Source organism: Marmota flaviventris, chromosome 19, assembly GCF_047511675.1.
Source record: "Marmota flaviventris isolate mMarFla1 chromosome 19, mMarFla1.hap1, whole genome shotgun sequence".
NCBI lineage: Eukaryota > Metazoa > Chordata > Mammalia > Rodentia > Sciuridae > Marmota > Marmota flaviventris.
Window position 1 is genome coordinate 3,383,188 of NC_092516.1, and position 24,972 is coordinate 3,408,159.

The 24,972-nt window shown below is 51.3% G+C and overlaps 1 protein-coding gene across 10 annotated transcripts in view; it reads right to left on the bottom strand.

The window, feature by feature from the left end:
- The window catches only part of Rbfox1 (RNA binding fox-1 homolog 1), a 331,305-nt gene that overhangs the window by 300,836 nt on the left and 5,497 nt on the right, over positions 1-24,972 (bottom strand). For 4 of the 10 annotated variants that reach the window (XM_071605724.1, XM_027940587.2, XM_027940583.3 and 1 more), the window contains exon 1: positions 4,292-4,378. The exons of the other annotated variants lie outside the window; for them this stretch is intronic. In XM_071605724.1, the coding sequence (XP_071461825.1) occupies positions 4,292-4,378 (87 nt within the window). Of the gene's footprint in view, positions 1-4,291; positions 4,379-24,972 lie in introns of those variants that run through there. 10 annotated transcript variants of the gene reach the window in all.

Consider the following 24,972-nt stretch of genomic DNA (forward strand, 5'->3'; position numbering starts at 1 on the left):
AGATCTGTCTAAACGCTGTCCAATGCCACGGTGCCCACAGGGCAGGGAACACACTGAAGCCCCATCTTTAGAGCCCAATCACCTCCAGGCATGTATCCTACTTTTCCATTCTGTTGGGGGCACTTGTCCTTTCCAGCCCAGGGACACCTTCTGCTGCCTCCCAGGGCCACTCCAGTCCCATCTCTTCCTAACTCTAAGAAGCACCAGGCTGTGCCATCTCCGTGATTTCATAAGCATCCCTGAGCCTACACCTCAGTCACAGGGGCAGGCGGTGGCTAAGAGGGTTGCAGAAATCCCACAAATCCAGCCCAAATCACAATGATCCGGCGGACATTCTTTGTGATCTTGGGCTCATTCCCTTTCTCCAAGTGTAGACTTTAGGTTCTCCATACGCAAAAGGAGAGCCACAAGGTGAATCTGCGACTCCTTCCCTGAGGCCCTGAGAGTGAACTGAATTTTCTCATTCAGATATTTTTTTTGGGGGGGATGGGGGGGGAGGGGGATTTCTTCTTTAGCAAGGCATTTTGGTGGTAACACTGATTATGTAAAACCCTCAGCAGGACCCAGGACAACACCCTGAAATCAAACACATAAATATTCCCACAGCAAAATATATGAATATTTACACTAACTGGAATAAAGAAAGTCTATAAATAACCGTGCATCATTTCAGGTCAAGCCTTGTTCTCAAATGAAATTTGGTGTGAAACTTGAAAAAGGTTTGATTTTTTTCAGAGCTTATGGGGACTTAGAATTGCAGATGAGGGATGGCAGACCACTGCTACCCAACTTGAAAATGCGTGGAGATGATCCTTCTCCGTCACTCCCTCTGGCCATCTCTGTGTAGCAGTACAGCCTGGGGTCTGGGTGCTGCTGCTTCTACTGGGCTGCAAGCCCACAGGTCAGCAGCTGTGGCCAGGATCCAGGAGCCTAGCCCAGTGCCTGAGGTCAAAGGAAGTGTGTGGCAAACAGAAAACCAAGTGAACAATGTGGCTCCACTCTCTGCCCTCCAGCCAGGAAAATCATCTTCCTCAAGAGGAGGATGAGACAACCCTTTGAGTGGCAGGAAGAGTGACTAGCCAGGAGAGGTGGCAGACATCTAGACCGAGGTGTGCTGGGCCACACATGGAACACACAGCCAAGGGCTCCTTAGACCCGAGTGCCAGTCAAGCAGACGGTGAGGTCTGAAGCCATTGTTTGGATCCTATCACTTGGCAGTGTGTGACCATGACCCATGGCTTTGGCAAGTGACCTTGGCAGGTTTGGAGCTCCAGAATGACTTTGGCAATGGCCTTGACCTCCTGGGTGAGCAGGTCAGATAACTTGCTAATCACTGAAGATATCCTGAGAAATTTAGACATAAGTAAAGAGCTCCGTGGAGCATGCACCGGGACTTCTTATTCAAGGACATCAAGGTTGGGATCTGTACACAGAGGAGGGGGGGACCTCATGCTTTTGCAGAATTCTTGATAATGCCACTCATTTCCTCTTCCTTTTGGCCTCTTTGCACCCATGAAACAATCCAAACTGGCTCAGCTCAATCCTCTAAATTCATCCCATGATTATCTCAACAGCTAGCTGGATAAACAATTTGGCTCCATATATTCAACAAGTTAACACACAAAATAATGGCGGTGGGGAATCCAATACCGTAGAGTCTGTTTTCCCTGGACGATGACAAGTAGGGTCCCTGGTAACCACCCAGCCTCACTAGGAACACACCTAGGGAGAGAGTCTGAGCAATCTCCCTGGAACCATCAGGAAACTCCTCTTCTGCCATCTTCGCAGGACTAAAAGTAGGTACTTGCTCAAAACCTGGCAAAGCAAATGGCTGGTCAATTCTATTTTTCTTTAATTGGCAGACAACAATAGGGCCGTGTTGGTCTGAATTTTTAAAGTGGCACTGGAGGGTATCATGAAAGGGAGCCCCCTCTGCCACAGTGCTATTGAGCATGGCGAGACCTCCAGAGGTACCTCAAAGTCAGACACAACAGCCCTTCCAAGTGTCCAGGGTCACTCTGCTCCCACGTCTCCAGGCTTGGGGCCATCTCTGCCACAAATGGAGAGCACACTCTTTATTTTGATCACTTTAATGTCTTGCTGGTGACATTGCTCAGGGGCTGACAGTGCCTTGATTCCCTTCAGGAGGGCCTTGCATCTTGAGTTGGGAAGAAACCATCAAGGTCAAGGAGGTGGTGGGCAAGCTGTTGGAGTGGCCGGCAGGCAGAGCAGCGGGCATGAGGGGGATCTGAGAGCCGAGTGCCTGTCACGGCTACCGCTCTCTTTCCCTTGGCACCTCCTCCTCCACTTGCAAATATAACTGTAGTGGGGGATGCCAGAGGGTACACAACATGGCTGTCTCAGCAAGCCAGAAGTCCAGCCAGTGTCCCTCTGGACACAGCCTCTCTGTGGGTGCCAGAGGGGGACAGGGAAGCCACATGAAGCCACATGTCCCGCTGTGGGTCCGGAGGGTCCTCACTCAACTGCTCTCCTGACTCACGGGCCACTGGTGAGAGCGCCATTGGCTGAGAAAATAGAGGACAGGGCTGAGATTTGCAAGTAAAATCACTTGTTCCAACCCAAAGTCACTGGATATGCTTCCCAAACGCTTCCTGCAAAGGGAAAAGAAACAGGGCCTCCCCAATTTCTTAGCTGGCCCCTGCGTCTTCTCATCTATCACTGGGGTAATATGTCCAGAGTGGCATTTCGTAATGACAGCAACATTCCAGCAAATCGATAGTTATTTAATTCCCAACAAGCTCTCGAGTCCATTAAACCTGATTACATTCACCCATTTCAGTGGGTGCCGTTATTTTTCCTACACCGGCACTTAATCCATAACAGGAACTTATGAGAACTTTCAGGAGCAATTTCAGCATCAATCAGCATAGAGTGAGCAGCACGATTTGCCTGTAATTATTTATCGGCCGGGGCGGCAGAGGGTCTGACAAACCTCCAACCGCTGACCTTCACCCCACGTTTGCAATAGAAGCAAAAGGTCTGGTGCTTGCTTTCCCTCCCTCCTCCGTCAAGTCCGGAAGCACAGTCCTGCCCCCCTGGCCTGCCCGTGCCAGGAAGGACGGAGCTCTGTCCCTGCTGACTGCCAGGGGCCATCTTGCGGTGGCCTGTCTACCTATACGTGGAAGACCGAAGCCACCAAACGGAGCAAAGGCCACACATCCAGGGTGACAGAAGGTTTTGCTGTTCTTCAGAATCACCCTGAACAACTCTAATCACCCAGACTCTCTAGTTCCTAAATGTAACAGCAAAGGAGTCGGAAGAGGAGAAAGAAATAGAATTTGACCAGAATCCTCCCCAGAAATTTGAATTAAAGCGTGAGAGTGTTGCAGAATTTTCAAACACAGGGGTTTGGGGTGCAGAGTGAATGGGAAGGGACACACTAAATATGTTTTCTTTTTTTTCCTTCCCATGGAAAGAAGATGCAGAACTGATCACAAAGGGGTGACCATTCTCCATGAGCAACAGTGAAAGCCACCTGACTGGCCACCACAGCCAGGCTCTGCAGAGGCCAGCTTCCCAGAGAAGCTCTGACGTCCCCCGGGAGCAGTGCATACAGCACACAGGTGGACTCGGGGCGAGGGAGAGAACGAGGTCCACACTTCTCGAAGCAGATGACCCTGTCCATACAGCAGTGCCCACCTCGACACACCAGCACCGGTCACCACCCTCCTCTGTCTTGCCATCGTTAAGATGCGAACAGCTGGTGTGGGGTTCCCAGCACCACCTCCGAGTGCCTGAGGGAACCAGCAACGGGGTGTCCCTGCTTGACTCAGCGCCACCACCCAAATTCAGGGTGGCGGTGGGGGGGGGGGCTTTCTCTGAAAACAGACAGCCCATCTGTGGCGACCCGGGAATCGCTGCCTGCTGGACGCTCCCTTCATTTCCTGGGCCACAACTCTTCACCGCGTCACCTCATGATAAGTCACTCCGCCTCGTGATCTGCTCGGGGAGACCGAGCCCCTCGGAAAGCTGGGAAGGAGCGCAGATCTTGTGCCCTGTGGTCAACCTCCCAAAGCCAAGGCATGAATGTTAAACAGCAGTCAGATCAATACAAGCAAATATAGCTCAACTACACCATTTATTCAGCCATGAGAGATGTCAATAGCCAGATTAGGGTGATCCATCTTTTAGATTTCCTACTGTCTCCTCACTGACTACACGAGGGCTTTTTCCTGTATTAAAAGTGTTTGCTTTCTCAACCATAAAAATTCCAATTATTACTCTGAGCGCGCTGGAGTTAAGTTGCTGGCTGGCAGAGACCTTGCGTTACCTGAATGGGTCCAGGGAAGCAGGGTGCTGCGGGCAGGATCATGGGCACACCGTAGGAATGCAGGAGGACCCCTGGAGACACCAACATGCTTACACGCAGTGCCAGTCCCTCTGAGGCTCAACGCATCAATGAGAGGTGGGGGGATCTAGGGACCCAACTTCTTCCCAACTACAGAGCCGGGAGCCAAAGGGCTTCTGTCAGGAGCCAAGCGCTCGTCAGGCCGAGAGGGGAAAGAAAGAAAATCCGCATCAGCAACTCTGGATGTGAAAGTTTTCTGCCCAGACCACGAAGAGACGCGGCAGCTGCAAAGTTGAAGCCACCGAAATGGAAAGGGCTATTTTGGGCACAGCTTGCCCAACGCGTGAACCAAACCCTCTCCGCTAATTTAGTTCTCGGAGAGAGCGGGAGAGAAAGAGGGGACCGGCCCTGAGACAAGGCACTGGGCCCACAGGGTTTGGCCCAGAGGCCAGCCCCGGGCTCCCCTGGGAGCTTGGAAGCGGGAGACGTGAGCTCCCGGGCTTATCAGCGGCCACCGAGAACCAGAATCCAGAGGAGGATACTGTGGGCAGCCCCCGGCGCTGGGCAAAAACCAACCCAGACGTATTCAGCCTCTCTTCTCCCTCTTGCTCTCTCTGATTTCCAATCTAAAGGGGCGATTTGTAAATAATACAATAATACTGGCAGCTCATATTTGCACAGGGTGGGCGATGTGCAGAGAAGGAGCAGACTCCTGACACGTTCTGCCATGTCCTTCCCAGGACAGGTGGCAGTAAGTGCTCCTCCTGGGTCCCGGGGAATGGGAAGGAAACAGCCTGGAGCTGGCTCTGGGGTCACTGAGGGCTTACAGCTGAGGGCAGCAGTGCTGGGCTGGGACCTGAACGCACTCCCAGGTAGGACCCCCACCCCCCACGACCCTGTATTCACTACTGTATTTTACGCTGTGATAGAATTTCACGTGCTCCCCACTTTCTCGTATTTTAAAGACAATCTTTATACTGAAATGTCAACTGTGATACATTCATTTGCAATATATTAACGACAGTTTGTTTCCCTGTCCTCAGAGATTCAAGGTGTATCCAATGTGTAACAAAACGGTAGATGATAAATACAGTTCATAAAATTAGAAATTTCTTTCTAGTGTCAAAAAACACCCAAAGGATCATTGGGGATGTGCTATGTGGTGGTAGATTAATTCCCACGGGATATACAAACTGGTACAAGGCTGACACAAGTGTCCCACTTACTAGCTGTGTGATCTTGCACAAGTTACTTAGCCTCTCTGAACTCCAGTTTCCTCGTTTGGAAAATGGAGATAATAAAGGTCCCTCCTTCTTAAGGTTGTGTGATAATTACATAAACTCGCTGTCACTATATGGCAGCTGTGCGAGACAGGGGGCTAGGAGCTGTTCTTACTGTATATTCCCTGTTCTTCTCCTGATGCTCGGTGTAGACACATCTTTTGACTTCAGACTGAAGGCTCAGATGACATTAAAAGTGTCACTCTTCTAATCTTATCCCAGGAAAGTATGTGGGCACCTTCAGAGTTTACAACTTGGAGAGCTGTAATATAAGATTCTGATGAAGTACATCCCCTTCTGTGGCAGCCCAGGCCCAAGGAGCACAGAAAATCACCTTGGATTAAATATCCACTTGGCCCAAATATCCACTTGGCCCCTTCCACCTATCTCGCTGCACCGGCCACATAACACAGATTTTGTCAGCACGGCGGAGGGTGGGGGGAGCGTGGGATGCGGCCAAACACGTTCAACTATCGGCTTTTTCTAAATCCAAATGTCAATTCTTCCACTCTGAGATGGCCAAGGTGTTTTTACACTACACTAATTTTAGTTGCTTGATGTAGCTGCATAATCACATTCCTAGATAACGACAGTGGACAGGGTTTGGCAGAGAATTCAATTATTTAGGGCTGAGTTTGGGCCATCTTGACAAGGTTCTCTGTAATTGATTCTCCTGCACCAAGGGCCCACGCCACACAGCTCAGAGGCTCGGGGAACAGCTGTGAGCTGACCCCTCTTACTCAACAGCCCGATATCGTTGCTAACTTTAGCTGTGGAGTATGACTTTCAACACCACATTTCTGGGAAGTTAGCGGAGAGACAGAAGCAGCGGCATGATACGGGCGTGTTTTCTAATCTACTCCCTTTGGTAACCACAGGCGGGGAGGGCTTGAGTGAGTTAGGTGAGGCCAGGGCAGGTCGCATGTTGACTTTTCAGTGCTATAAAGGGAAAGAACACGGGCCCCGGGGCAGGAAGCTTGCTCTCATCCCGTGGGCTCTCAGCTTCCCGAGAACAGAAGTGAGGAGGCCCATTTGTTGTTCACCAAGAGTGGTCAGAGAGCCACTGTGTTGGGGTGTTTGGGGCAGATCATTTATGTACACATGCACACACCGTTTTATTGAAGAGCCTGCTGATCAATCCATGGAGTTACATGACACTCTGAACATGGAGTACAAAAGCTTTGGCTGCTTCCCACTAACAAGCATCTTCTTTCCCCCTCCTGAAACCAAGGGTTGTCTGGTGCTTCTTTTCACTTTGCCTGCTAGGAAGCTCAGAGTCCCATGAGGGGCTCCATTCTGTCCACTGTGTTGGCCTTCACCGTCTGCATATTTGTAACCTTGTCTTCATACTCCTGTCACCTCCAGTCTCAACCACAGGCACCCAATTTTCTATTTATATGTTATTGACCTATAAGGTTGAACTATTTATATTTTGGAAAATGCATTGAATGTATCCTTGCTCCAAAACCAGGACAAATAATAAGGCATATCAATAAATAACCACCACTGATCGAAACCTCTTGTTCCTTACAGCAGGGGCCTGTTCTCCCCAACGGGATGCACCTGGTAGTACCGGGCTGGGGTGTGTTTCTTCCTGAATCCTCTGGGGAGCCTCTGCTCCCCGGGAGCTGGTACCCAGGGCCAAGGGCTGGCTACCCAACATGCAGTTCCAAGCTCATGGTATGTTGAAGGAATTTAAAACAGTCAAAATGTGGAGCGAAATAGTAAGGTGGGAGGAGAGAGTGGCATTTCTGGTCATGACAAGGGACAGCGGCAGACCTCCGGAGCATGCTGGGTTCAAACCGAGGCTCAGGTCCAGTGAATGGCTCCGGCTGTCATGTGCAGGTGGCAAGGTTTCCTACGTAAGTCGCGGACACTCTCAGTGGGCAGCTCTCCGCCGGTCGCCAGGCAGGAGCCCTGATGGGCAGGCTGTGAGAGTCCCTGGGGCGACGTGTTCATGGTTCTTGATGAACGGTCGTGGGAAACTTAAGCACCCTTTTTTTTTCAATCCTTTTTATAGAACATTCTTTTCATGTTTTTGATACATGAGATATTTTTTGAACACGAGATATTCTTTTCATTTTTTTCCAGCACATAAAAGCATAACACGTGCTCTGAGCTCGAGGGTCCTACAGAAACGGGCGATGGTCTTGGTGTGGCTCCCAGCCTGTGGCTCACGGCCTCACCTGGCCCCGACCTCTCATCCGGGAAGCCAGAGTCCAGGTTGGCAAGCACAGGGTCCTTCTTCACCTTCCTCTGCCTCGTTACCCATTTCTTCTCTTCCCCAGAGTTCCCTGGTGGCTGCTCAGTCCAATGCTCCCCGGGCCAGAATTTCATGGAGGGCTGGATGGATGGATGGATGGATGGATGGATGATTCCTTACCCAGCATGGGACAGTTCAGTCTCTTCCCTCCCCTGAAGAACTGCCCCATCCTTCCCGCCTTCCATGACAGCGCTCTGCTCTAGAGGTTCCTCCTCTGGCTCCCAGATCCTGCCTCTCCGCCCACCTCCAGAAACCACATGAGGATGCTTCTGGCCATGGCAGCCCCTTCGGAGTGGTGGCCACCAGGGAACTAGACGTCTATGTCAGAGAAGGAAAGAGGCCAGGGACAGACTGTTGGCAGAATAGAAAGGGATCATCCAGGGAGACCCCACCTCCCCTCCGTGGCCAAGGGTGCCAACTGCAGCCTTGGGGACCAGGTCCAGGCCATGGAAGGCCACTGTGGTGCTTGCTCTGCACAGTGAGAGGGAGGGCTAGGCCTTTAACTCGCTCCCTGTCAAATTCGGATCGACCATGTCTCCTGAGTGGCCTGGCGACCCGGGCCTGCTGGGCCCCACTTCCTGTCCAACGCCCCACCAGGTCTAGAGAGGAGGTGCCGAGCCCACCGAGCAGGGGTCTGTCACGATCCTCATCATTCTTCAGCATGTCATCATTCTTCCTGGAAAGAAGCTGAGCATGGGTCGTCACGGGTGACCAGGAAATCAAAATGGAGTCTGACCCCGGCCCTCCAGGTTTAATTTTAATTGCATTTTTTTTTATCTTTTGGACACTGATAGTGTTTATCTCATCAGGCGGATTCATAGGTGACCCAATCACCCACATGACCCTTTTTCCAGGCAAAGTTGGGTGACGGTGAACCTCAGGGAGCGCCCAGGATATTCTTCAGGGCTACCGTTCAGATTCGTCCTCAGCCAGTGGCCAAGGGCACACTTGTGTGCAAACCACACTGGCAAGGTGCCTTTGCCGAGCACCTCTGTGAGTTCCAGTTTCCCTTCCAACTTGCTGGCGAAGCAAAAAATGCCCTCCTTCCCCGCCCCCGCCTCCCTTCCTTCAGGTCCAACCTTGCGGGCATAAGTCAAAGGTCAAATCTTCTGCAAAGTCTTTGCCTCTACCCCGGCCTGCGGACTGCACCACCCTCTTGTCCCAAGTCCTTCCGGTATTTTGTTAGCTCCAGGTCTGCTCCCGTTGGATAGGGGCCCTGGAAGCTGGTTGCTCCTTCCAGAAAGCAGGTGGACTCCGGCGCAGAAGCAAGGGCAGCCATTGCCATGAACCTCCCAAGGTGACTGTGTAGGAAACCATGAGCGACAGCCAAGAGCCACCGAGCCACCTGTATCTCCAAGGCACAGAAAAAGCGCGAGGTTTGAAGTTGGAGAGGTGGGCTTGGGTCGGCTGGAGTCTGGCTTTCCCTTCCCAGTGTCTGGCGTCCTCAGGACGATGTGCTCAGCCTGAAGCCCTCATCCCCACAGGGTGGACGCCGAACAGCACCGGGACCAGCTCACAGGTGCGTGGTGGCGGTGAAATGTCAAGCTGCATGTGGGCGTCCCTGGCACTTGGAAGGTATTCAAAAAAGAGTTGGTTTATTTTATTTCGTCCTTCAGGGTGTCTGTCCTGTCCCTCTAGGATCATGCTCTCACCTCTGCTCCTTGGTCAGTGTCAGGCTCCCACCGACGCCCGCACCGCGGTCTCCCTTAGAATGCGCACGCGGCTCTTCCCCACGTGATCACGTCCATGGACATCCACGCCCTTCTGCCAGCAGCCCCGCACCAGGGCCCCCCGCTCCCCACTTTCTTTAGCACATATGGTCTGATCAGCCAAGATCCCGAGCTGTCAATCACGCGTTGACCCAGCATAGTCAAGACCTGACTGGTGTTTACAGCCAGGTGAGTTTCCATCTCGCCTCCCCCATCACCTCCTCCTCCACTTGGTCTTCCCGTCTTTCTCCCAGGACTGGGCACAGACCAGATGCTCATGAGTACTTCAGATGACCTTTCACCTACAGGACATGATGCAAGTTCAGGGCCGTCAGGTCACCTGATCAGGGTTAAATAAGAAAATGCAGATCTCTCTCTAACCAGTTCCGACACCTGCTAAATCATCAAGAATCGTCAGGCCAATGCAGCAGCACGACCCCAAATCACTAAATACCACGCAGCCCCGGCACGCGCTCCAACTCCACCCTACTGGACAAGGACGCGGTAGGGAAGAGGTTGGCCTCGCACGTGTCTTGAAAGGCTGGTCCTTTGGGATGTCACCTGAGGGTTACATTCTTGAATGAGCATTCCCAGACAGGAAGGCAGGCTCCAAGAGAGCGGGCAGCTCAGCGTGGCCCCCGAGTCACAATGACATCAACCTGATTACCCAGGAGAAGGCAGGTGTAGGAGGCGCTTCCCCAGGCTGCACAGGTGGACACACGGGCCATCAACCAGACCGTCCTCTAGTTCTAGACCTCTGGAATCCTCGGTGGGGAGCCCGTCCAGGCAGGAAAGCCCCATCCCTGGAAGAGAAGCTGGCTCACCAGCCCAGCAGGGACCCCTGTCAGTTCATACACATGTGTGAATTGGCACATGGCAATCTTGCCAGGACGCCAAGTGCTTACGAAGCATTACTATTCTTGTTGCGTTACCACCCTCTCAAGGACCACGCCTGATCCCCTTGCTGGAAACACCATAGCATAGCAAAGAGACCACATTCTGCCTACATGGAAAGTCCGGTTTCCACCAACTACTAGCTGTGTGTTCTCCTGCACATTACTTAACCTCTCTGTGCCTTGGAGTTATTACTTGTAAAATCAGAGTTTGGTCCGTAATTATAACTTATGGTCTAGTGAGTTAAACGAAGGACGGCTCATCGCAGATGCACAGTCTATGGGTGCTGCCAGTCGTCAGTGACAAACGAATCAGCAGCAGCTGGAGCATCAAGATGGGAATATCGAACTCTTCCTCCTTATAATCACTAATCGGTTAAATGAAATCGTGCCTACAGATGCAACTTTGGAAGCACCTTCCTGGTGGAGAGCGTTTCTCCTTTTTCCATGTTCCAAATCCAACATTTAAAGCACAGGTGCTGAGGCAGGATACAGGTATGTGGGCTCCGGGCATGGAAAGTTAAGTCTGGAGACCAGACTTAGAAATCCAAGTCCATGGGGCGGTTGGTGGGGAGGAAGCTGGTGCCTTTCCATGGGCAGAAACCCAAAGGATCCGGGACACTGTGTCACCTTACCCAGCAGGACTGTCCCACCTCCAAAACGGGTTATAAAAATGCCCAAAGAAAATTCCAGTAGGTTTTGCAAGTGAGGAGGCTGCTGATTATCATTAGAAACCTGAGCCCCTGTGGTCCAGGAGGCACGCGGCTCCTCTTGGTTCATTAAGTGCTTCTTGACCTGATTCTCCTCTGAAAGCCAGACTGACTGGCTGAATGAGCAAATCTAAGAATATCAACCCGGCACATCACCTCTGCTGAGATAGGCAATGCTTCAGGAACCGACCTCTGACCTGTCTGGGGATGAATGGCGACGGGGTTTGAGAATTAGTTGACCTTGCGTGAGGCCGGTGGGTCCTCCCTGAGGACTCTCAGAATGGGAGATGAATAATCGCTGCTCCCTACAACCTCCTTTGTGTTCCTTGGCCTCTCTGGCCCTCTGGGCTGCAGGTGCCTGTCGAAGCTGGCACAGAGGACACTCCAAACAGCACGCAACTCAGGGACGGGGGATGGAGCGTTTCTGTCCACACCCCAGGCCGTTGCTGAATGGCTGAGCCACGTGAGCTCGGAGTGCATTGTCTTCTGCTTAGCAATGGAGTGCCGGGCGGCAGCTCCCCAGGCAGAGCTGCGCAGTAGAGGCCTCATTAGAGCCTTACTGTAACAGAACTCCACGGTCAAATAAGTCGGACAGGGTTAGCTTGTTTCCGCCCTCTTGGAGACTCGGGATGGCGATTAGCATATAAAAGCATCTGGGAAATGCCACAGGAAGAAAAAGTGACCTTGTTTGACCCAAACTTTCTAAACTGGATGACTGACATGCCATCCATCCTTCCATCCACCCATCCATTCACCCACTCATCCCCCATCTATTCATTCATCTAACCATTCACTCATGCAAGTACTCACCCATGTAAACACTCATCTATCCAGGTATTCATTCACTCAGCCATTAACCCATGCACCTATCCAACCATGCATCTAACCATCCAACTATCTATCCACTTATTCTTCCACTCATCCATCCACCCATGGACCTAACCTTCCATCTATCTATCCAGCCAGCCATCCAGCCATTCATTCATCCATCTATTCATCCATTGATCCAACCATCCGTCTATCCATCTACATACTCATTCATCAATCTATCCATCATCCATCCATCCATCCACTCATCCACTGACCCAACCTTCTGTCTATCCATCTGTGTACTCATTCATCCATTGACCCAACCATCCATCTATCTATCCAGCCAGCCAGCCAGCCATTCATCCATCCATCCATCCATCCATTGACCCAAGAATCCATCTGTCAATCCATCTATGTACTCATTCATCCATCTATCCATCATGTATCCATCTATCCATCCACTCATCCATTCACCCAACCTTCTGTCTATCCATCTGTGCACTCATTCATCCATCCATCCATCATCCATCCATCCATTTACCAAACCATCCATCTATCCATCTATGCACTCATCCATCCATCCATCCACCTTTCCATTCATCCACTTATCTACCACTCATCCATCCACACATCCATCCATCTACGTATCCATTCATCCACTCATCCATCCCTGTATCCACTGATTCATCCACCCATCCACTCATCCATCCATCCATCAACTCACTCACCCATTCATCCATCTATCTGTCAATTTCATCATCTATCTGACTATCTGGTCATGAAGAATTACACTCGAGTCCAGCTCTGGGAAGATTTGTTTTTTCTCTTCTTTCCTTCCTCCTACTTCTTATCACGGCTGCCACCACTTGTTCAATGCAGGGCATGTGCCAGACGCTGCCCTAATCCCACCTCTCTACTCTTTCAGTTTGTGCCTTTTGCTCCTACAGAGTAGATCCTACTAAGTTTATGATATTACCAAGAAGAAAACAAAGGCCCCGAGAGGGGATGTGCCCTGGCCACGGCCAGACAGCCACCACGGGCAGAGCTGTGGCTTGAGCCGAGACCCCCTCTTGTGGGCTACTGAGAGGAGCTTTTCTGGCATGTGACACTGATTACCTACTATGAGAAAGGTTGGCCTGGGCCACACTCGAGCTGAGTGGCCTCTAACGTCCTTGTCCCTCAACTCCTCACTCAGTGTCCACCCTTGTCATGGTGATCGGTGGCCACAGACTGTAAAAGCAAAGGGAGCAGAAGAAGGAGAAGACTCTGAGGCCTAGAGGAAAGTTGACCGAGGCCACCTTCCAAGCCTCCAGGGAGTGGGGACCCTCATCCTGGGGGAACCAAGGGTGGAGGGGTCAGGAGGATGGCTGAGGAGGTCATCCTTTGTCCTTTCTTTGTGATGCTGAGGCACAGGCTCACCTCCAGGGCTGGACCGACCTTGATTTCCCCTGATTAATACCTCTTCTCAGGGTCAAGCTGTGGTTCTTGGTTCTTACTTTTTGATGTGTAGACCACTTTGACACTTCCCCCTCATCCCAGAAGAACTGCATTAATTCCCACCATTTTCCATATCACTGTAGGAAGTGCCGGGTCCTTCTGAGACCTGTCGGTGGCCCCTGGAGGGACCTTGGAGTTGCTCTCAGAATTGAAGCCTGTAGCCAGTGTGCACTCTGATAAAGGAAAACAGGGGTAGAGTCAGAGTTGCTCCCTTAACAGGTCAAATGGCCATTCTCGCGGGAGACCCACTGATGTGCTAACTGGCCTGGACTCTGAGGTGCTTGCCACTCAGAGGGCACTACTCACGGCTTGGCAGGGGACACGATTCTGAGGTGGCAAGAGGGCCAAACATCTTGGGGAGGTGCCCAGGCATTCTGGATCACAGAACCAAGGCCGTCACCAAGAGGTCCAAAACCACAGCCTTGGCCCCCTATTCCACGCGTAGACGGTCAACCACGGCAGCTTGTGGCTGCTCTCGGCCTGAGCTCTCCCTCCTACTCCAGGTCAGGAAACCGACACTGTCCAGCCGCAAGCGGGCACCAGGCAGGACAGGAAACCCACCCAACAGCACTTGGGGGGAACAGGAGGTGGCAATACACTCGGGCTCTCAGGGACTCTGCAGCTGGGCCTCACAGACCAGACAGAGAAGCAAGGGGCCCAGGACCACACCAAGCCAGGCTGCACAGCTGAGCTGTCCATCTGAGGATTAGCCAAGGAGCTGACCCTGCAAGATGGTTTCCCCAGGATGTCATGGCCAGGCAGCTGGTGGCAACAGCGGGCCTGTGACAGGTGGGGTTTTCAACTTCCCAGATTAGCAGTGTCCTTCTGGGACACTGTGGGGACATCAAAAGCAGAACCTCCCCGAGTGACCTCATTTCCTTTATGACTCTTACACTCAAGTCTATTTTTAAATATTTTTTCAACTATAGAGACCATGTATTATTTGCCAGGCAACGTCTAGCCTCTTTGGGTATGGACTCATTTATTCTTCCTAACAACTCTATCAGGTAAATGCTCTTTCCACCCTCATAGAACGTGGGGAAGCTGAAACACAGAGAGGTCACACAACTTTCCCAAGGTCACACAGATCACACGACCTGGTGAATCTGTCTCTAGAGCCCCTGCCCCATGGCCTCTCCAGGAAATACATGTTTTTTAATCTACTTCACCCAGTCTCTAATTTACTAATAAAACCCAAATTAAAACAAAAACTAGCAGGACTATACCATCCTGGCTAACAATGCAGGGATCGGAGCCATATCTATTTTGAGAACAAGTTCTGGCTCTAACCATTCCTGACTGTGTGGCCCTGGGCAAGTGACTTAACCTTCCTGAACATCAGTTGATTCTCTTATAAACCAAGGGTCGCATTCCTTCCCTCACAGGCTTACTGGGGGGAAGTGTCACACCACACTTAACATTCCGTGGACTTAAGTCTCTCTGAAGTGCTGGCGCTCTGTCCAGTGTTTTTGTCTTTGAGGGACCTGACCGCGTCTATTCCTAACCTGGCTGGAATACCGGCACTTCAGTGACAGCTCACTCCCCACCCAGTTGACCCCGGAGTCTCCTGCTTTCATCAATAAGTAAATAATAATTAAATCCCCGCTTTTGCTTATTTTGTTAACAAACACTTTTCTGGAATTTTCTGTGTGCCAAAGCTTCCCTTAAAAGCCTTTTATTTATTTATTTATTTATTTATTGGGTACTAGGGATCACACCCACGGCCTCACATATGCCAGGCAATCACTTTGCCATAAATCTAGGTCCCCGGCCAGCCATCACCAACCCTTTTATTTAGAGACAAAGTCCCAGTAAATTATCCAGGCTGGCCTTGAATTTGGGATCCTCCTGCCTCAGCCTCCTACGTAGCTGGGAGGACAGGTGTGTGCCCAGTGCCTGGCTCACCTCAGGGATTCTGACCCATTTCGTGTTTTAATGATCCCGGGGCCTGGGCCTCTCTCTCCAGCAGCCCCTTTCTTCGGATGAGCCTACTGAACGCGAGGGATGACGTCCCACGGCTGCCTGAGTGGCAGATCAACAGCCGCAGCCCTACCTGTCTGCTTCCAGGTCCTGATTCCTCTCCTCGGCAGGCTTTCCATGTCTGAGGATATTGATGCAACTGCCGAGGGAGGAATCCTGGAAATCTACTAAGGAGCCGCCACCAACGCTGCGGCGCCCGCGTGATAAACCTCGCCTTCGTACTAAAACTCCTCGAGTCCCCAGAAAAGCCTGGTGGGTGGAGAACTAGAATCCCAAAATATCCTTCTAGAGAAACCCCACTGCTGCAGAGCTGGGCCAAGGAGACAGCAGCCTCTCCAGACCATCCTGAGACCCAGACGCCAGCACGGACCCGGAGTCAGCCCACCATAGTCCGTGGCTTCTTTACATAATGCTTGGCAGAGGGAGATGTCTGTCCCTTCTACAAATGCTCACAATCGCATCGGATCGGATCAAAGCCCCACAGACGCATGTGTGGAAACACCACAGTCCGACCCACTAACGTGTGCGATTCTTAAATGTTAACAGTGATAACCAAAAAGGAAGGGCTACTGTCCTGGGCCGGTGGGGTCCTGATTCTTCTGCCCACCAGCTCTCGGGGTGATCGGGCGAGCTCCACAAGCCAGCCTTCCAGAAAACACTCCTGTGCTCCTTTCCCTCTCCCCCCGGCGACAGGGCGCAGAGCTGGGGATTCACAGATCCAGGAGGCCCTTCCTTTAAAGATCACCCTGCCAGCCTCACTTCCTTGGAGACTCCTGGCTGGCCGCAGAGACGAATGCTCCTTTTAGGACCAAAATAGAACAAAGGGACAGAAGGGAACTGAAGGTTTAAAATTAGGATGAAAAAGGAAAAACAACACCAAACAAAGCCCGGCGCTGGCGTGGCTAGGTCCACCCGTGGGGCCTCCCGTCTGTGCGGCTGATCCCCAGCCGTCTCTGCTCCCACTGGGACCCGGTGTTTGCCAACACTATCTATCACCCTGTGCGTGGTGTGTCGTCTGCCCACTGTGCGGAGCACCCTCGGCGCGGTTTCTGTCATTAGCAGGAGCTTTCGCCACGTCATGCTGTGCCAGAGCTGAGACGCGCCACACACCTGTGCTGCGCAGGTACATGGAGAGGTGGGGGCGTCTGGCCGTGAGAGGAGGGTGGCCTTTCCTGTCTTCCACAAAGAGCAAAAGAAGAAAACAGAAGATGACCCCAAGCCGTGAGATGCCTCCCATTACTTATAAGGCTGTTCCCTGGGCCAGCTTCTTACGTGACAAACATTGTCTATGTTCGTTTTAAGTTTGTCTGTGACAACAAATGGTGCCCTGATTTGTTTCACGGTATGGGTTTATCTCATCTTCCTCATGACAGGATAAATACGGTTCCATGATACAGAAAAGACAGTTAAAACAGGGGTCAGGTAATCTGTCTAGGCACATGGAGTGGGGCCAGTGGCCTCCCTGAACCAAATCTGAATCCAGGAGTCATGTGAAGCCACCCCGCTGCGTTCTGACCCTCATCACTGTAGTCACTGAACGTCATCGCTGTCACCAGCACGCCATGTCCAGCGCCATCTGCCACTCCGTCACGACCACCGTTACTACCATCAGCACTGTGGCCTCCTCACCTCCTGGGCCTGCTCTGCCCCCATCTCCACTACCAACAGCCAAAGTCCAGACATGCACAGGGCTCTTTCCACCAGCTATATAAACCGCTGGGTGCCACACTCCTGAGGATGTCCTGCCGCCAACCCTGCAACTCCCTCTATCTCACAAACGTGGAACCCAGGCTTTGGAGAGGTCAATGGACATGTCCCCATAGCTAGGCCGAGGCCCACAGGGTTCACAAGGCGTCTAAGGCTTGAAGTTGGTTCATGATGCAGTTCATGCCGGTACGCCTGGGCTAGCGGGAGGGCGGGGGTGCTGCCCACCACCCGTGCAATCAGCTGGCTCCCCAGACCAGAATGCTGCAGCCAGGATGTGGGCGATGGCCCTTCTAAGGAAAGGCATAACTTGACGGGTGAGGACGTTGACACTGGACATTGTACCAACCAGCCGCGGAGATTCCGAGTGACACTCAGGGAGCTGTGGCCAGACAGAGGCTGAAATCGGCCACTCCAGAGTGCCCCAGAGAAGCCTCATGCACCCAGGGCAGCCCTTCCAATGTCCTCCCAGCCCAGCCTGCAGGGCCCGCCTTTGGGCAGACATTGGACTCAGGGATAAGTGCGCGGCCTGTTTCCCAAAACTTCCACTCCTGCTGTCCTGGGCATCTCTGTGTCAACCAAGTCCAGCCACCTTCACGCCGCCTTCCTGACCCCTGTGGGCCTCACCTCGGGTTGCCCTCCTGTCTGTCCAACCTATTCCCAGCCAAGGTGGTCTTCTGAGCAGGCTCCGGGTGTCCACCTCCATCTCCCTCTTAAAGTCCCTCAGGGTTCTTACTGCCCCTCTGTTATTCTCCCTGGAATGAGACCCAGGACCTGGGTCAGAGCCCCCATGCCCCTGTGGCCTGGCCCATCACCGGCTCTCTCCCCATCCCCCACTGTGTCCCTGAGGCCACTGAGGCAGGCCATGGCCACTGGGTACCCTTTGCCTTCTCCACCCTGATCTTTACTGCCTGCCCACCTCCCTGCCCTCAGCTTCTGGGCCACTTCTTCAGTGACAGCGTCCCTCCCCTGGATGCAGCCTCAGTCCTCCCTGGGGGTTCCTCTCCCCTCCCTTCAGAGCACCTGTCACACCTTGCAACACACATTAACCTGCTGACCCCCTGCCTGTCTCCACCACGAACTTGGGACTCCACGGGGGGGAAACGGACGTGGCTTCCTCGCCCATGTATCCTTCGTGATGAACCCAGTTGGAGACCCAGCAGAGGCTAAATAAATATGTACTGAATGAATGAGTGACTTAATGACTAGCCATTTGACTTCAGTGACAAGGCCAGGTTTGAGGTGACTTCATCATGGGGATGTCTGTCACCTGCTCTGAGCTAGATGGCTGCATGAACCTCTCCTAAATAGATTGCACAGTGTAGGGAACACTGTTCAAAAGGTAGAAAAGACAGCACTTCTCTGACAGCATCGTATCAGCCCTCAAACGTCCTCCTCATGTAAAAGCAGATAGTTGTATTATATAATATAGGAGTTGCAGACTCGAATTAAAAGACTTTCTTATTTTAGAAAGTTGTTCTTTTTTTCTGATTTAAAAAAAAAAGTGTGGAAGGGAGAGGATCTGTCCCTTATATTAACACATCGTCTTTCTGGCATGGTATACCATTAAGGAGGAAATGTGATTTGATTTTATGTTGGAAATTGATATTTTTCCCAGAGCCAAGAAACCCTATCAGAAGAAAGCGCTGTTTATTTGGGTGAATCACCAGCTTTGCAGAAATCCCAAGTGCTAAATGCATAATGAGTCTTTACAAAATACCATAATATGGGTTCGGCTGGTTTCTCTGTTTTGGGTTTGAAAAATAGATTGTTTAATAACCCATCAAAGCTATATGTAAACCAAGTAAACAATGGAGCAGATGTTGACGGCTGTCTTGTGCCTCGTAGACATAATTAAAGACAATGAGACACTCACGGATTCACATAATAGGGGACAAATGCAAACACGGGATTCTGTACAATGTGAATGTAAACTGCCTCTTGCAGGACACCTGCTCTCTGGGTCCAGAACACTGGATCCTATTTCCTGTGATGAAAAAATTCTGTAACATCCTTAATTTGCTTATGTCAATGTGCGTGCTACTCTTCACTTTCCAGAAAGACGTTGTCAAAGGCAATCTTTCCCCCGGATGTGTGTTTCCGTTGCATGACTGGATGGTTTTAAAAAAACTACTTTTTATTTCTGCCCGGGCATAGAGGTTAATAAGAACCAGTTAGGCCCAACTTGGACATTTATAAAGAAAATTCAAGCCCCAGTTGGGGTGTAGGGGGCTTTATTCATGCATCTTTGCATTTATTGTTTCATTTAGCAATTCAACTAAATGGATATGTTTATTTCTTAAAAGCCTGACTTTTTTTTTTTAAGTAAGAGCATTTCCTTTCCTAAAATCATCTTATACAAAAATAATCCTGCTGGATAGAATATTCAAAGTATCGTTCTAATTTCCTAAACATTTCTTGTTTTTCCCTGCAACCTCCTACTCAGTCTTCTGTTAGTTTTCAGCTCCCAGTCCTATAGGGAAAGAAAAAATACAACCTCACCCGGAATGAAACACATGACATAATTAAGAGAACACGGGCGCCATCCAAAATAAAAACAGAACACCAGCTTCTCTCTGCAGATATCCTGAAAGGGATTGAGGACTTCAAATAAAGCATAGGGTGAGATCATTTTTTTTTTCCTTCCAATTAGGAAAATAAATAAATAAATCCACCTGAGGCTAAGACCAGAGCTGTATGTGGTTTACACTCAACAAAGTTCCCTCGATCCTGAATCTACATCCGGAAGAAACCAAAGCAGAACGATTTGAAATAGGAATAATTCCTAAAAGCTTCAAAAATCCCATTGTTTGCAGAGCGCAGGAGGCTGGGTTGGCTTGCTGAGAGTGGTGGTGATCTGCTCAGAGCCATGTCGCCTGCCCGCTCCTCCGTGCTTGCTGACGCTCTGGAGGGAAAGGGGGACTCTAATGGGGTCTGCATCTTTTTATGCTAATCCAACAGTGGCAGCCCCTTTTCCTAGACAACACAGAAGAGCATAAACCCCAAATGGGAGACCAATAGGGCCACGGGGCCACCGTGAAACCAGCCTAAGATAGATGGCTCCCTTCCATCACTCCTTCTTTACAGAAAGGCAGTGAAAATGTCCCTAAGTGAATCTGATTAAAACCACACACACACACACACACACACACACACACACCCCACGCCCGCACGCGCACACCACCTCTGAGCTCAGGAAGGTTGTAAAGCGCTCAATTCCTTTGATTTATGTGCAGCTGTGTTGCGCCGAGCACCGCGGCATGGCGAGCCAGGACCCCACTCCCTGAGATGCCTTTATGAACAGGCCCAGGCCCTGGCGGGGAACAAAGCAGCGGTGTGGTATATAAATCATTAATACGGTGCCGGGCAGCAACTGCATTTCCTGTGTTAGTTGAAGAGCTCCTCAGCACAAGGGGGATTTGGGGATCGGAATGGAACGGGCTGCAGAGAAATGCACACTCCATCATTCCGGGGGCCGGCGCTTCCCGCCAGCCTTCCGCTTTCCCTTCTCCCTCTCCTGCCCAAGGCCAAGGGCTTCTTGGTCTGTCCTCAGCCCTGGCCCTTTCTGACAAGTTTCTCCTGGAGGAGGAGACAGAGGACCGCCCTGGGCTGGCCGTGTTCCCTCAGGTCAGAACCTAGCTGAAAGCCTGCATGGCACAGGTGACGTGGTACCAAGGGGCAGAGACCGAGGGACAGCGTGGAGTCCTGGCTACCAGGGTGGGCTCTGCAGGGACCCTGGGTGGCTGGCCACATCATTCTCCCCCCTAAGCTGGGATTCTGCATCTAAAAATGAAACCACTAATGCCAACTCCCTGGAAGCCTTTCGTGGGGGATTAAACGTGAGAATCCACGTAGAAGTGCTTGTCACAGAGTCCTCCCTAAAAGTTATTGATTATTTCATTATTTTTATCATTTTATTATTATCACGGTCGTGCTGAGGACGGTGCGATTCTCCGAGTCCCTAAATGGTCTCACGGTAACTCCTCCTGTTGACAGAAAGAGCTCCGTTCTTTTTTTTGTTGTGTTTTTTTGAATGGAACCACAAACAGCCTAAAGAGAAAAAGGGAAAAGAAAAAGAAAATGCTCCAGAATCCAGAGTCCTGTGTTTGGGACGGAGACCCCCAGTGGAGGGACCGGTCATTGCAGGGAGAGGAAGGGAATTTCTCCACTGGGCACCTTCCTGCTTCACCGCTCATTACTGACCTTTCAGGGGGAAGAAGGAAGAAAGGAAGAAGAAGCGCGCGCGCGCGCGCACACACACACACACACACACACACACACACACACGCACACCCCACTGTACAGTGCTATTCAGGTGACCTGGATGGGCCTGCGTGAGCGTAAGAAGCCACGTTGATTAGAACCAAGGCAGAGCCATCTTCAGGAGATTTCTGTTTCCAGAAATTCCCAGAGCACCCCAGATGAAGGAGGAGGTGGAAAGGGTCTCCGCTCATTCTTTTGCAGAATAAGAGGACAAATGACCAGGCAGCAGGGGACGCACCTCCTCTCAGAGGACAGATCACAGGGCACCTGGCCCCCTCGGCTGCCCATCCCCAAGCTGAGCCCACGGCCCAGGCATCAATCAGGGCCAAGCACACAGGCGGTGCCGAGCCCCTGGCGGCCTCCCCTGGCCTTTGCGGGCCGACAGTCCACTGGTTCACAGGCTCTCACCCTGCTAAAGCTTATGGGAATCAACTTCTACATGGGCCCACGTCTCCTGCGTCACAGAATAATGACGTTCTGAATGGAAATAAATGAAGCCCCTGCAGTGTGCGTCTGTCAGCTTTTGAAAGTAAATAACTTGGCTACTGACAAGAGCGAAAAGACTTTTGTTTTCCCTCCTCCTGTCAGGGAGCATTAATTGAGCTGTGCAGCCCGGTTCCAATCCACCCAGCAGCACGGCTGACAGACCATGGGGGGAAGGGGGTGGAGACAGTGGAGCAGGCAGGGGTCCCGGGAGACCTGAGAGGGACCCCCAAACTTCTGGGGTCTGTGTCCTCGGCAGACCATGAGTGCATTTGTTATGTGGATTTGGGAGAAATTGAAGATAAAAGTTCATATGGAGCTTCCAATACCAGAACCCGCTTCACTTTGACACCCCCATTTATTTAAATCACCTATGGTTGGCCCCCCACTTCCCAAGCACCAAGGTGCATCTCACTGACTCATGCAAAGAAGGGTATGAAATGGTTCGTCTCAGCCCTGCTTTTCTGAAGAAGCAAGAGAGGCCTCAAATCAGGTAAGTGATTGTTCAATTGTGTTGGATCAGATTATGAATAACACAGATGGATAGAGAGCCTTCCGATCATGGCTTCTGGTCCATGAAAATCCAGAGACACCTTATTTAAAAAAAAAAAACAAAACATATTTTAGGGGTAGCTGACACCCACCCTCCTAGGTAGATACAGGTTTCTCATTTGAATTTTGAAAGGCACTTGAGAAGACCGTAGGATAGCCATAGGGTAGGCCCCACTGTTCCTTCTGCTTTTAGATGCCATTGGCAGGGGACATCTCTCAGATCCCACTCTTCCGCAGAGCTCGACTGGGGGCTGGATTCCGGCAGAGCAACAGAGCAGAGCTGGTGAGGGAAGACGGGGGACCTTAGCTGTTGTTTTTGATAACAGAAATCTAGTCCTCACAGTGAATCCCAGGCAAACATCAAACACGAGAAAACAAAAGGCTCCTTAAGACTAAACCTTTTGTGCATTTACTCATCAGTCTTAGGAAATCTGAGGCCCTTCGATTCCATAGCTGCCTGTACTTTGTTCCACAGCAGCAAAAAAAAAAAAGTCATTAAGTCCCTAGGAATACACACTCGCTCCTAAAGGCTTCTCACTCGGGCTGCACTTCCTCATTCTGATTCTGTGTGTATTGAAACACAACATGAAAAGGGGATCAGAATGGTGGGGAGAATGTTCTCGAATGCAGCGTGGCTGAGTGGGGAAGGCCACAGCTATGGTTCCCCGGCCCAGCCCGGCTGCCTCAAGCCCTCTGCCTGTTGGAGCAGTCGAACTGCTTTCCTTCATTGTCTGCTCTGGTCACTGTCCTAGCAGAGGCAGGAGAGGTGACTCAAGCCAACTGCAATCCTGATCTCTGCAAACTGGGTGGGGGGAGGAAGGAGCACTTCCAGGCCCCACTTGGTAGAGGATTCCGAGGAATGCAGGGGGTCAGGCCCACTTTCTCCCAAGTGGGGTGCCTCGTGGATGGTTCGAGAGTGGCAGCCAGATGAACAACACAGCAGACTGTCCCAGACAACAGGGACGATTGCTTGGCTTACTGGGTGACTCCAGGAGGGTAGCTGGTACCTCAGAGAGTTCGATAGACATGGAATGAATGAATGATCGTCCGAATGGACAAAGGCTTATTTCCACGAATTGGAGAAATGATATCGCAGCCGGGATTCAGCCACTTTATTTTGGGCTGCAACTTCTTTACCTGTAAGTATGGAATATCAGCTCATTTAAAAAATTATTAAGTAGATACCAACTGTGGTGATGAGAAGGTTGGCAACAATTAGCCGCGGAATCCTTGGAGGCCCAAAGGCTGAGAAACACCGAGACACCTTGTTATCTTCACCTCAACTCTCTCACCTCGTCAATACTTCACGATTTTGAGAAAGCTGCCAAGGCACTCTCGGTGCACCAGGGTGAGTGCCCTTCTTTACGGTTCTGATCAAAACCCTCTCTCCACCTCCTGCCCCAAACTTGGCTCCCAATGTCCAGTGGGCTCCCCATAGCTCTGCAGTGGTTTTGACTCGTTGGTTCAGGGAGGATTCCTTTCCACCCCTTTTCCTTTCCACTTGCCTCCTTTCAAGATGGCCCTAGAGCACAGGAGAAAGCCCGCGACCTATTCATGGAGACTAAACCATACGACCCCAGACCAGATCCCACTGCCTACTCGCTCCCTGCGTCCCTGAGCCCCATCCTCCCACTTCTGAAGGCCACCCCTGGGCCCTGGCCCCTCCCCACTCCTGGTGCACCTCCTCAGCCTGCGCCTGCCCAGGGCTCCCACAGCCCCACCTCCACCTCGAGGTCTGCCTGTCCTGTGGCCACCGTTCTCTGTGTCCTGCACAGGTCTCACAATCTGAAAACCTCTCCTTTGTGGCCTCTGTTCTTCATTTCCCAGGACACTTTTTCCACAGGGCAGTACTCTTTCCAACTCAGTTGCAGAAATACTATGACTGGAGACAATTTCTACATAAACCAATGAAAGAATAAACACATGGTCGAACGAGTAATTATAAATACATAAAAATGGGTGGCAGTCACTGCCTCACCTTGCTGAACACCTCTAGAGGGTCCTAATGGTGCATGCCTTGGTCCCCCCCTTCACTGAACAACTGCTGCCTGGATACTACTCTGTTTTATGTGGTGAGGGGGGCGTTAAGAAATGGAATGGAAGAGTCTGTGTCGTGATGTGGCTGACAGTCCACCAGGCCAATCTAGGCACAGCCAAGATGCTCCATACACTGCCAAGTGATTAACAATTGACCCAAGGGGATCAGAACAGGGACTCCAGGCAACGGAAGGAGTCAACTTTTCTATTTCACCAGGACCAATCAATCAGGGTTGGAAGATCAGAAATGGCAGCAAAGTCCCCACCCCAACCCCAGACCCTCTCAGGACCCAGGACACACCAACAGGATAACCACCACAATAATTCTAAGACAAAGTTAGGCCCTGAATTTTGGAACTCTTCTGAGAGTCCCTTTGGTAACTTGTGTCTGCTGCTCCCTGCAGGGACCTGCAGGATCACTGCTCATAGCCCCAGCTCACTGGCACTCTGCATGGTAGAAGGGCCAGGGCCCTTTGGAGCCA